General features: G+C 39.7%; 1 protein-coding gene across 1 annotated transcript; it reads right to left on the bottom strand.

The window, feature by feature from the left end:
- Positions 1–2929: 2929 nt before the first annotated feature.
- LOC109628447 (LIM/homeobox protein Lhx1) lies at positions 2930–7389 on the bottom strand. Its single transcript, XM_020085538.2, has 5 exons — positions 7214–7389; positions 6216–6436; positions 5654–5925; positions 4798–4954; positions 2930–4516 (listed from the first exon to the last, which is right to left on the bottom strand). Exons 1-5 carry the CDS (start codon positions 7381–7383, stop codon positions 4131–4133), a joined length of 1206 nt encoding a protein of 401 aa, XP_019941097.1. The 5' UTR covers positions 7384–7389; the 3' UTR covers positions 2930–4130.
- Positions 7390–12336: the final 4947 nt, after the last annotated feature.

Here is a 12336-nt window from a genome sequence, read left to right as displayed (position 1 = left end):
ATTCCTGTCAGAAATGAAAAGGTATTTATGCTGTAAAAAAAAATGTAACCGTTACTGATGACTGAGTTAAAGAAATTGCTCAAAGTTTTGGAGCTGATTGATAAAGGTTAAAAAAATCAAATTTTCACAGACATGGCTGCTGATAGTTGAGACAATCTTGAGCTTATACTGAGCAGACCATCATTCCCTGTCACGTATGTGATGTCATGAAGAAATCAGGAAAAGGCATCATGCATTATAATTGCATAGTATGTACAGACACGTTCTAAAGCTTTTTTGAAAAAAAACTAATGTACGATCTTATAAATCACACAACTGTGAAGTCTCAAAACTGTCATATGGTGAAGTAATGCAGAAGCTTTTACAACCAATAAGATCAGAGATATGATCCACAGCTTTTTATGGGTTTAACCAATCATTTGCGATCATATTGTACAAATGATGTCATAATGGCGTCATTATGAGAAGGCTTGATTACAATATAAAACACTGGCATTGCCTGATTGGGTAACATTGCAGGGCACATTGTTTTGGTTCCAAATATCCCATGAAAAGCCCGAAACCAACAATAAATCAACCAACAAGTATGTACCTCAGTTCCTCTGTGCTAGATGTGTCCATTTTATCTAAAAGCCATCAAAAACACATCAGTGTGGTACATTAAATTACATCAACATGTTTTATTTGACGCTCTCCCACATACACTGTCCATAAATACTCATTAGCACACCAAATGTGGATCACTCCACCGCTGTAAATAACAATTTGAATATTTCCTTCACTTTGAATGTTTGCTTTAAAGGTTCAGTGTGTAGAATCTAGTGACCCCTCACCTCACCCTCCCCTTCGAAACATGAAAATGAACCTGTGGAAACATTCAGTTATCAGGAAGTTTAGTTTGTCCAATTTGTACTAATAAAAAAAAACATGGCGGCCTCTGTAGAGAGGAACCACTCTACTCAGTATTTTCATTTAAAGGGGTCATTCTAGGGTAAAGAAAACAATAATTTGTACAAAAAGATGAAACACACTAGAGATTATTTTACATTCAATTTCTGCCAATAGATCCCGGTCACCTAAATCTTGCACACTGGACCTTTAAACAGTGTTCATCTGCTTAGGAAACGACAGAGGGTGTTTAAAATGAAACTACCAGCGATTTGTTTATTATGAAGATTAAGTCTGTTAATGGGCATGGACAGAGTGGGCAAGTAACGGAGCAGTCAAATGAATTTACTTGCTGTTGTGCCTGGTTTGGTTTTCTTATATGGTGTCTTTTAAAAAGAGTATCTCTGGCCTAAACCTTTTAATTTCACTTCCATTGTGTGTTTGGCGTCAACAAGGGCAAGTAAATGCTTATAAGTATCTAATTTTTTCAGCCATAATACTTCCACAAGTTTTTCTGACTTTATTGCCACCATTTCACCATATTTGTATTTTTTAACTGATAAGATTGTAAAAACTATTCCACCAGAAACATAAATGATGAGTTACTAACACATCCATGTGTTCTACAATCGACCCTCCCTGTCTCTCCTGCCCCTCCCCCCTGGACAGCTCCACTGATTCGCTCCCTCACCGCTCGCCGCTCGATATTCGATGTTGGTCCTGTCCCCCTTCATGCTCCTCACCTTTCCCTGACTCTAAAATATTCACTCTGTCACCAGCCATTTCTCCTCTGCTAACAGAGAGGCCTCGACCCATGACTTAAGTGGTATTTTCAGACCAGCTTTATTATTTGCAGATCCACATGTCCCTGCAGAGCTGCTTTCTAAATTATCTGGAAAATACCCAGAAAATTGACAAGATGAAACCCCTTTGTATAAACATGCACGTTCAAAACCACATAGCATATTGTGTGCATTGAATGCCTCATGTAGATCAGCCAGCACTGTCACTAACAGCACAGTTAGAAGCTCCAGCTTTGTTGATGCTGCAGCAGAAATAGAACCTACAAACCTCTTCAGTGAACATGTATTCTTTTCAAAATGTTGTACCAACAGGACAAACTTAGAGTTGCAGCATTTAGTTCTGACTGTGGACAGAATGAAGAGCCTTGAATGTACAATGTACATGATTTAAAGTATTTTCTCCATTTATCAAGAACGAACTGTCTGCCTGTCACTGTTTCCTAGAGACCAGTGTAATGTCTTTATCTCTCTTTTAAGCCCAAGATTTTTGTGACACAAAAGCTTTAACCTCACAACCAGACAACGCATACTCTTTGGTTAATAAAACATTTAAATGATCAGTTTGTAAGTAAAGGAGCTGATAATGAATTTCCTCTCAATCAAGTAAGGTGTGTATGTGTTTGTGTGTGTGTGTGTGTGTGTGCGTGCACATCCCAGTGTTAAAACCTTTGTTGTGAGAACACTTGGTGGTCCCCAATTGCTCTTTAGGGTTAAAATCAAGTGGTTTTTAAGATGATGAAGATGATATTAAAGTTAGGTTAAGATGTGTGTACGTGTGTGTGACACAAATGCATGTGTCCTATATTTGTGTCACACCATGCTGATCTTTTTGTGTGTAAAAAAAATATAATTTTATCCTTAATAACCTTCTGTAGGTTGTCACACAGCAAATCAAAATATACATATTTACTGGGGCTCTAATTATTAATAGTAGCAACAAGAATTATTACAAATCACTGAATAAATTGATTTCCTGGGAGACAGATGCTAAATTGTATGTAGGTATATTCTTCAGTAACTGTGTACTGCTGATTAAAGTTACTGCAACTGTTTTTCATCAGCTCTCAGATGAGGGTGTATAACTTACACTCTCACATAATACACAGGTCTGTGTCCTGCAGGGAAACCCTCACATTTTGATCTGTGAAAAAGATGCTTCAATCAACTCCTGCCCATTTACATTCAAATACATCAAGAAACTATACCAATCTCACACTTGAATGAACAAGTACTGTAATTCACCTCCCAAATCATTAATCCAACAATAATGATGTGTTTTATTAAACAGTGAATGGCCCGACACATCAGTCCCTTAAAATTAATTTGTACAATCACGTTATTATCTCAAGAAAAACATTGATGCCATTGTTGGCGGCTCATGAGACATCAATATAAATAATTTGACATTTTTATCACTGAACAAACTATTAGAGTCTTGGATGTTTTGGCTAAATTGGAAACACCATGTATTACGCAGACATCCTCAGAGCATTAGAAGAGAGCTGTCACTTGGCAACAGTTTATTAGTATTTTCTGTTTTTTTTATTTTCAATGAGGACATAATACAAACTACCACAGTGAGCGACCACAGAAATAACAGCTACAAAAATTTGGTTTTGTTTGCATTGAGTCTGAATCAAGTTTTTTTTTTATATATACAGCTGAAATTCAAACCCCTGCATACTTGAGCGCTACGTAAACAACCGACTGTTCTGTACAATTGTCCATTATTCCATATATAAGATTGGACTTGTGTCACGTGAAAGTCAAATCATTTTCTATTCCATATAAAATTTGCAGATTTATAAAGATATCCTTTTGAAGGCAAACATGTGTTGACAATCAAATAATTAAAAAGGAACATGCCTGGCAAATGAAAAAGAAAAGACCAATACAAATGCTTCCACGGTCCTGAGAGAGGTTTTTGGTCAAACCTATTAAACATCACAATCATAATCTGTTATTAAATGATGAAATCTTTTATTACATGTGATGAAAGAGAGAGAGAGAGAGAGAGAGGGTGCTGCTCGTCAGTAAAACACTGAAACGTGGTAAAACTGCTGCCATGCACCTTCACATTAACACTTTAAGTCAAATACGTTGCAGAAATTCTCCAGCAATCAATGAAAAAAAACACTTTTCTGCAAACTATAAATGTATTTGTTTTTATTGCTTGATCTGTGTAGCCCAGCATTACGAATGTAATGAGTCAAATTCAAACTGTTAATCGGCTGGTCAATAAACAATCATACCAACATACAAATATAGAGATTTATAAATACAGACAGCTTAGCAGAAATGAAAGCAAATAAATATGTAATTCATTAAATAAATAACTGAATAAATAGATAAATAAAAGTGCATTTCATAACAAACAAAAAAAGACACTGATTTGCCTTCAAAATCCAAGTGTGCCTTGTAGTTGCAGTTTCAGCTGCATCACCAGACAGTGCCTTCACTCATCTCTGAGGAGGGCTGTGACAGCTGGTTGGTGTATCCATTGTCACTGAGGGACACAGTGGTGTAGGGCGTGCTGGGCCCACACATCTCGCTGGAGATGCTGTGCATGGAGCCCGGCCCGCTAGGCTCCGGACTGGGTGAGTCCACAGGGGGATGGGGCGCCGGGTCGGAGAAGCACTGCACCTCTCCCGGACAGTGGTGGCCCGGGTGGTGATGGTGGTGGTGGTGGTGGTCCATGGCTCCTAGTGGAGTGCCGGCGGGGACAGAGGAGGGTACGAAGCCCAGGTCTGCTGGAGTCTGAGCCTGGGACGGTGGGCCCTGGTAGTACTCGTAATTCCCTCCTGAGCCATAATACTCCCCATAATCTGTGTTCATGAAAATAAAAAAATATGTGGATTAGTGCAAGACAAAGGTCTAAGTCTGAATTTAAATAGAAGAAACATAACCAATATTAACTTCTGTTTTTTATAATAACGACAAAAAATATATAACAAAACAATAAATGAATTGAATTAATTAGTGAGTTACATAAAGAACCAAATTTCATGCATTGATATTCTAATGAGCCTGTTCATCAAAAGACCATCAACTTCAAATCAGGAAACGCACCATCCCTCCATCCCCCTCAACAAATACCGTGACTCACCTCCATAATAAGAGAAGTGTCCGAGCTCTCCAGGCTCCAGTCGCTCCCCGAGCGCCCTCATCCTCCTCGGACCGCGGAAAAACACGTGCCTCCGTGTGCCCAGTGCGCTCAGCTGCTTCATGCGTCTCTCTTTAGACCTCCGGTTCTGGAACCAGACCTTCAAGACGCACAGAGAACAAGCGAGGGTAAGAGACCACGAGCAGCATGGAGGAGACAAGCAGGGAAGGCAGAGAGCAACTTTTCAGAACTGTAAAAGCCCTATTAGATGACGTTATCTTACAAACTCAGAAGTAAATAGGCTCATATTATTTTGTATTTTATTTCAGTAATTCAAATTACTAACCTGGAAAAGATATTCCTGTGCGTAAAAAGTAAATTTGGGCACGAACTGATGCTCTGCGCACTGAAAAACCATTCACTTTTAAGGCATTTCCCATTTATTACAGGGAGCTTTTTACATGGGCCTTAGAGCTCAGTGACGCCTGCGTTTAATGGGTGTGATATACGTGCGTCATTGGAAGAGTAGGGATTAGGGGTTAAAATATTTGGGGGGTTTTTAAAGTGAAAGGAAGAAAAATTTGAAAATCGGCAGAGGATGAGGACAGATTCTCTCAGGGTGTCTGCAAGAAAGAGGCACCAGCCACTGCATTGATGATTTGTGTCCATGGAAAGGTCGTTAATGCGCATTGGCTGTGGATAATTTGGACCTTGACTATTCTCTGTCATGAAGGACCTGTTTGGCTAGATTTGTATGGCTGTCCGATAATGCGTGCAAAGTGGTCACATGGCATATAATAAACACTCTCTTTGTTTTTAACGTTTTTATCTCTGTTTTTCCCCATTATTTTCTTCTTACTTGGATGACTCTCATGGTCAGGCCCGTCTCCTGCGACAGCTGCTCCCGGATGTGCCTGGTGGGCTTCGGCGTGGCCGTGAAAGCCGCCTTCAGCGTCTCCAGCTGCTTGGCTTTTATCGTGGTGCGCGGCCCGCGTCGCTTCCCGACGGCGCCCTGCTCCTCGTTCTCGTTGCCGTTGTCTTTGTCGGACAGGTGTCCCGTCTCCGAGTCCTTCCCGTCGTCCTGCGGGTCCTGGGGGTCCGGGGACAGGCTCGGGTCGCTGGACGTCGTGACTGTCGTGAGAATAAAAAACGGATTAAATCGTGCACCCGCAAAACCCCATAGAAATAAACCAAACATTTAAAGCAGATCATCAATACAGAACAAAGTAAATATGAAAGAATTGTAATAATAAATATCTATAAATATTATTGGATTTAGAAAATATTAATTATAGTAATAATCGTATTTTTGAAATATTTGATTTTGAAAATTAAATAATATAATATTAAACACAAAATACAATATTGCTTTATTATTAGTATTATTATTAGTATTTATGTTTGTACATATAGGCCCATACCTGAGAGGACAATGGTGTCCTTGCCGTTGTTGTTCTGATAGTCCTCTTTGCAAACGAACTTGAACTCGTCCAGGATGTAGAGCTCCTCTCCCGTGGACAGCTGCTTGTTGCACATCACGCAGGTGAAGCAGTTCAGGTGGAACACTTTGCTCTTGGCCCTGCGCACCAGATCGCTGGGTAAAATCCCCTGAGCGCAGCCGCCACACTTGGTCCCAAACCTCCTGCATGTTCGAAAGGGAGAGGGGCGGTCAGTGCACATATAGGTGGGATATAAGCATGACTCGGATTGAGGTGAATTTCTGCTGGTTTTACAGTTTGGCACAACCGACACTATAGGCCAGAGGTCTCAAAAGACACCAGGAGCTGTTATAGGGTCAGTTGATCGACAAATACACCAAATTAACCATCAGATATGTTACTGGTTATTTTTGCAGGCCTGTGTTAAAGCGCTTTGTTGGGGAATAATTTTCGTCCCTGACTTTACTTGGATTTGGATGGTCCGATAATGGGTGCAGGTGACATATACTAAACCTCCCCTCCATATTTTGAACGTTTTTATTCCACCTTTAAAAAAAATCCTTTTCCACTTTTCTTGTTATGGGTGACTCATGTTGAGGCCGATTAAAGTTTTATACTACTCAGAACCAATGCCTCACGTCCTATGAAATTCCATGGAACCTAAAATAACAATGTATTATATAAAATTATACATTTGCAGACAATGTTTTTTTCCAACCTACATTTTTTTTTGTAATTTTGTAATAATGTATTCTCAAACGTATAGACTATCAGCACCCACAGTTGAAGTCCCACCAGGAGTGCTATATCTTAAATTACTTCATTTTTATATATGTTTTGCAACTTACCTTGCAGGATCAAATTCCACGTCCTGTTTGTTTCTAATTGTCTAAACAGAAATTTAATTTGTGACAAACTTTTGTTTTGCATTTTCTCAGCGTAATTTTCTTTTTTTCATTTTCTTTTTCTTGGCTGCTTACCTAAAGAAGTCGTTCTTACAGTACAGCCTCCCCTCCCGTGAGAAGCACTTCTCTGTCAGGCTGCATTTGCACTCGCAGCACTGGACACACTGGATGTGCCACGGTCTGTCCAAGACTTTGAGCAGGAACCTATCGACGATAGGCTTCTCGCAGCTGGCACACTGCAGCATCCTCCGGAGTTATCCCCACCCTGGTAAACACGCTGCGTCTGTCCCCGACGCGTCAGCCTGGGTGTATATAAATGATCCAGCGAATCCAAAATGCATCCAAGCTGATCTCAGAGTAATAACATCACCATCCGCGAGGTTAGACTCAGCTTCTCCGACAACGATCCACATGTGGCTGTGGCAGATCCAAACAAGAGGTCAGCTGCAGCGGGGGAACAACATCAGGCAGCAGAGATCACAGGCTGGGGATCATGATCCGAAGATATAGGTACAATAAAAAGAGAAGAAAAGACTATGTACCCATTGGTGGCGATTGCATCAACTCAATATATCCTGAGGAAAATAATGCGCCATCAGTGCGCTGAGCTTTGTTTGTGTCCCTTTACGCTCCGAGCTGCTCAGTGTGAGACAAACGTGGAAATGAGCGCACCTCTTAAAGCTCAGCCTATTGGCTATGGAGAACAATGTGACGTCAGAGCCAGGAAACACCTATAGGAGGACGTTTCCGTTCGCACCAATGTGCACTTCAGTATTAAAAATGCCAATGTTTTATTTTATTCTGACAACCAACGCACTCCAGTATTATTAGGGTGTGTGAAGGAAAATCTAAATACGCAGGGTGAGAATAGATAAAATAAAAAAAGAAATAAAATGAAACAATAACCTAAAAAAATAACATGGACTAGAATAAAAATAAAATAAATAAATGACTCCATCAATAAGATAAATAAAATAAAAAATCAATGGGAGTCCCAGCCAACTGTTCATCACAGATTACTATCGTCCTTTATTTCAACAATAACGTTGTTTTTTTTTTTATCTGTATCAGTGTGAGGGAAAAGAGTCACTGATTATATCACATGAATAAATTATTTCTCCTGCAGCCTGGTTAGAATAAGACTTCATCAGATACCATGGGCCTGCTGCAGCAGCAGCAACCATGTGGACACATGGACGTGCACGGAACACCAGCTTCTTTTTTCACCACAATGATTATTAATGTTGTGGCCCATGTGGCGTTATTCTTCATTTGGTGTGAAGGGACAAGGGTCACTAATGGTTATAATCTGCGGCTGATAGGAGGCCTCTCACAGATCTTATCGCACCGTGATGGTGTTGCTGTGCGCGGAGATAGCGCGTTTCCCACACTGGCTCCCAGCTCTGGTAGTCCCTGATATAACAAAGAAAAAATAACTCACATCCAGACACCAAACAATCAAAATAATTGGAGGAGTTGATATTTCTCATTAATGCTTTTCTACCTACCAAAGTATAAATTATTTGAACACTGGCTCGTTTGTTTTAATATTTTTTGTGAAGATCTGTCTGTTTTTCGTTCACTTTCAAATCTATTAATTTGGAAAAGACTGCATTGATCTGTGCCAAACCAATAACTCAAAATCAATCAAATAATCCAACATAAACAAGAAAAAATATGAAGCCATTAAATGAACCTATGAATCTCAGAAATGTGTTGTGACAAAAATGGAGAGTAATACCTCTTATGATCATGAATAAAAAACCATGCAGCCCCCCCCAGCAAATGTCTAATATATACTAGTGTGTCATTATGTTTTTGTGTTGTTAAAAAAAAACAAAAAACAAGGCATTTGTCAATGAAAGCCTCAAGTTACTCAGTAAGCTCCTCATTTCCTATATGATGCTCAATATACGTTTCTTCTTTGTGCCACTTTTGCTGTAGACAGTCACGCTTCATGAACTCACACTTTTTCTAACAACTAACAACATAGGAGCATGGGCAGAAATCTTGTGGTGAATGATTTGAGTTGGTATTTGTGTCAGTCTTTCCTTAAATCTGGAAAGAAGCTGATAAAGAGGCTGCATGCAGGCTAATATGTTTTTAAACCTCTTACTCACATCCATCTGAGATAGCATTTCTCTATGTGTTCTCTAAACACTGGAGGTGGATAAAACTCAGTAGAGAGAATCAGCAGTCCCTCCATAAATAATGAATAATGGATGATGCGTCATAATGTTAAGATATGGGAAATCATAGTGGCTAAATACGTTGAAGGAAACATTTTGATGTAAAGGCAGTATTTATACAGACAAATAGAAGATTTTCTGTAATTCAGTTTTCTCTGTCAGTTGTATTTGTTTTGTTGTCTGTCTCTGATTTGCCACTGAACCAGAGAGGCACAAATTACAGGGGACGGCTGAACTGCACAAGAAAAGTGAAATGACCATTTTCACCATTTGAAAGTGTAGAACGTGTGTTTGGTTTCGTACAAAACCAAACAGAAAACAAAGCTCCATGTTGCCCTGAGCACAGACCTCAGATGACTTACCAACAATGATACTAAAGACTTCTCGTACATCTACTCTTCAATCTGATCTCTGATGTGACAATGAGAGGACCAGGGTGAGAGTCATTATCTCAGTGGTGAATGGTGTGGATAAGTGTCTCCTTCTGGGTTTGCGTCTCACCATGAGAGGTGTTGATTAGAGCCTGGCCCAGTGAGCTGGCCCCCAGCATCACTCCAACACACGAGAGGGCTCAGTGCAGCGCTGGAATCTGGCAGGGTGCACGCTGTTTGTTTTGGACTGGAAAAAAGAAAAGAAAGCATGTCATTAGTATTTGTTAATTGCAGCTAATTGGCCCTGACGAGATGAACAAGACCACCCACTGGGAATATTCATACAAATAATATGTAGACAACAAAATTAATTACTAGATGCTAATTAAAGTCAATTAAAAGCGATTAGGAAGCAGTGCAAGTTACAGAGAGGAGGGTAACACCTAAGCTCTTGGAGCTCCCTGATGCAAAGAACCAGTGGCCTTTATAGCTTATAGACATCTCCAGTGTCTGATGGTGATGATTATAGTTATACTACACAATGTCTAATTAAGAAGGTAGATTATTAACTTAAAGACACAGTTTGCTCCAAGTTTCACTTTACTTTTACTTTGAATGAGCGTCTGCACCATTTGGTGGAGCAGGTTTTTTGCTGGTATTTTGTTGACCTTAGATCAGCCTTATTCAGCATCTCTACAGCTCAGTTTAAGATCACATTTTAGTGATTTTTATCAAGGAACTTAGTTTCTTTTTAGTTTCAGAGGTTTTAGCTTGATGCTGTAAGTAGAGGCCAATTTTTGATCCCTTTCTTTAAATAATTATACTTAAAAAACCGCCTTATTATAACTCATTCTCAATATGCAACCAGAAACTAGTGTTATTCAGTTTTGTATTTGTTTAAAATAGAAAAAATAAAAATGACCAGTTATCTGTTTTATGCATTCATCAACTGCCATTGTACTCATGTCAATTCAGGATATATTTAATAAATTTAAGCTTAAGGACATTGAGGACTTTGCTCTGATCTCCAGCAGTGGTACAACTTCATATTTTGCCCACAGGATATAACAACATTAAAAGGCATTATTTCAGCAACTCTGAGACCTCTGCTAAGGCTAAGGCCAAATATACGGCATACATTAAAGAAAATAAAGAATATATATGTTTGATCCACTCTTAAATTAAATGGGTTAGGGTTTTTGATAATCCTAACCTCGTTGTTGGAGGTAATAACTTCATGAAGGTAGGAGTTAATGCAGAACTGTAACCTCTGCCAAGGAGATTATGTTTTCACCCCTCAGTTTGTTTGTTGGTTGGTTTTTGTTACAGTATGAGTCAGGGAACCCAATACGTTTTGGTACAGATCTGTTTCAAAGAGCATTCCAGAAGTTTTATTTTCCACTTAAATTTTTCTAAATTCGCCCCATTTTGATAGTTTGTGGATCTTTATGAAAAAAAAAAAAGATATTTGTTAGTGTGTGAAATTCGGTGCAGCTTGATTGAATGCATGGGGACTGTTGGGCCTTGGTGCGGTATGAGCTCTACTTAGTGCTATTCTAGTTTTAATTCACATATATTGCATTTTTAAATTATAGCTGAGCTGAATAAACTGTACGACCACATCCAAACTGAAACTATACAATGAAAGGTCAACATTTTGTCAAAGCTGACCTCAAGTTCGTAATTTTACAAATTTAAGTCATTCTACTTGTAATAGACTTATTAGTTTTTAGCAATACCTGACCAGAACTAGGATTAACTGATCAGTAGTCAGCCTTTAACATGAAGCAATGTTTAAAATGAATGTCATGGAAAAGGAACAATTCATCTGCTCCTCCTCTGCTCAGCCACTGACCTCAAAACCTTCACAAGTGTAATGTTTGCAGAAATGTTCATGGTCATATTTAACGACTGGTTATTATCCATCTGGCAGTTGCAAACAAAAGGCTGAAGATGATTCCATTTACAAAGGGTGACAATATGTACACACTGGCAGACAGGTGGCTTCTCCACGTGCCAAACACACATTACTGGAACAGTAAATCCCATCAGTGCAGACTGACTGCCACAGAGAGAGGAGTAATCCACAGTGACCACCTCTACGCTGACCTGCCCGCTCATATCAGGGATTGTAGTCTCATGCACACATGTGGCTTCATCAGTCAAACAACTATGAATTTACTGCTGATGGTTTGCACTGCTCCTGTCATCTTTACAGCTGCAGCGACACAGAGGGAGAGGAGATAACTCTGCTAAATCATATCCTAATTCCTCCCGGAGAGAGTCGTGTGAATTAAGCTCATGTAAAACCTCCCATGTGTATAATCAAACAGCTATTATGATGAATAGAGAGGAATCAGTCCTGCTGATCATTGGTCTTTTTTTTTTTTGTCAGAACAAAACTTGTTCCTCAGTTAGTCTGCGCTGTACTGAAGCATTGAGATGGTCATTTCATGCACAGTACTTGATTATCGAGATTGACGAAAGGATAGCGGCGAGTGGTGGGGGTTCGAGCAGCGTTGTGGTGTCTCTGTGAGTGGGAAGAGGGGATGCACAGAGAGGGAATCCTAGAGAGTGAGAGTGATCTGCCTGAGGGGGCCGTTCAGAGAGAGGGCCCATGGGACGGTGTGGCCCCCGG

Source organism: Paralichthys olivaceus, chromosome 15, assembly GCF_024713975.1.
Source record: "Paralichthys olivaceus isolate ysfri-2021 chromosome 15, ASM2471397v2, whole genome shotgun sequence".
NCBI classification, from domain to species: domain Eukaryota; kingdom Metazoa; phylum Chordata; class Actinopteri; order Pleuronectiformes; family Paralichthyidae; genus Paralichthys; species Paralichthys olivaceus.
Note: the sequence above shows the minus strand (reverse complement) of the source record. Positions and strands in the feature narration are given on the sequence as shown.

Coding starts and splice junctions, on each gene's coding strand:
- LOC109628447 (XM_020085538.2), bottom strand. CDS start 7,383: ATGCTGCAGTGTGCCAGCTGCGAGAAGCCTATCGTCGATAGGTTCCTG. Junction 5,926..6,215: donor GGACACCATTGTCCTCTCAG/GTATGGGCCTAT, acceptor TTCTCACGACAG/TCACGACGTCCAGCGACCCG. Junction 4,955..5,653: donor TGACCATGAGAGTCATCCAA/GTAAGAAGAAAA, acceptor TGCGTCTTGAAG/GTCTGGTTCCAGAACCGGAG.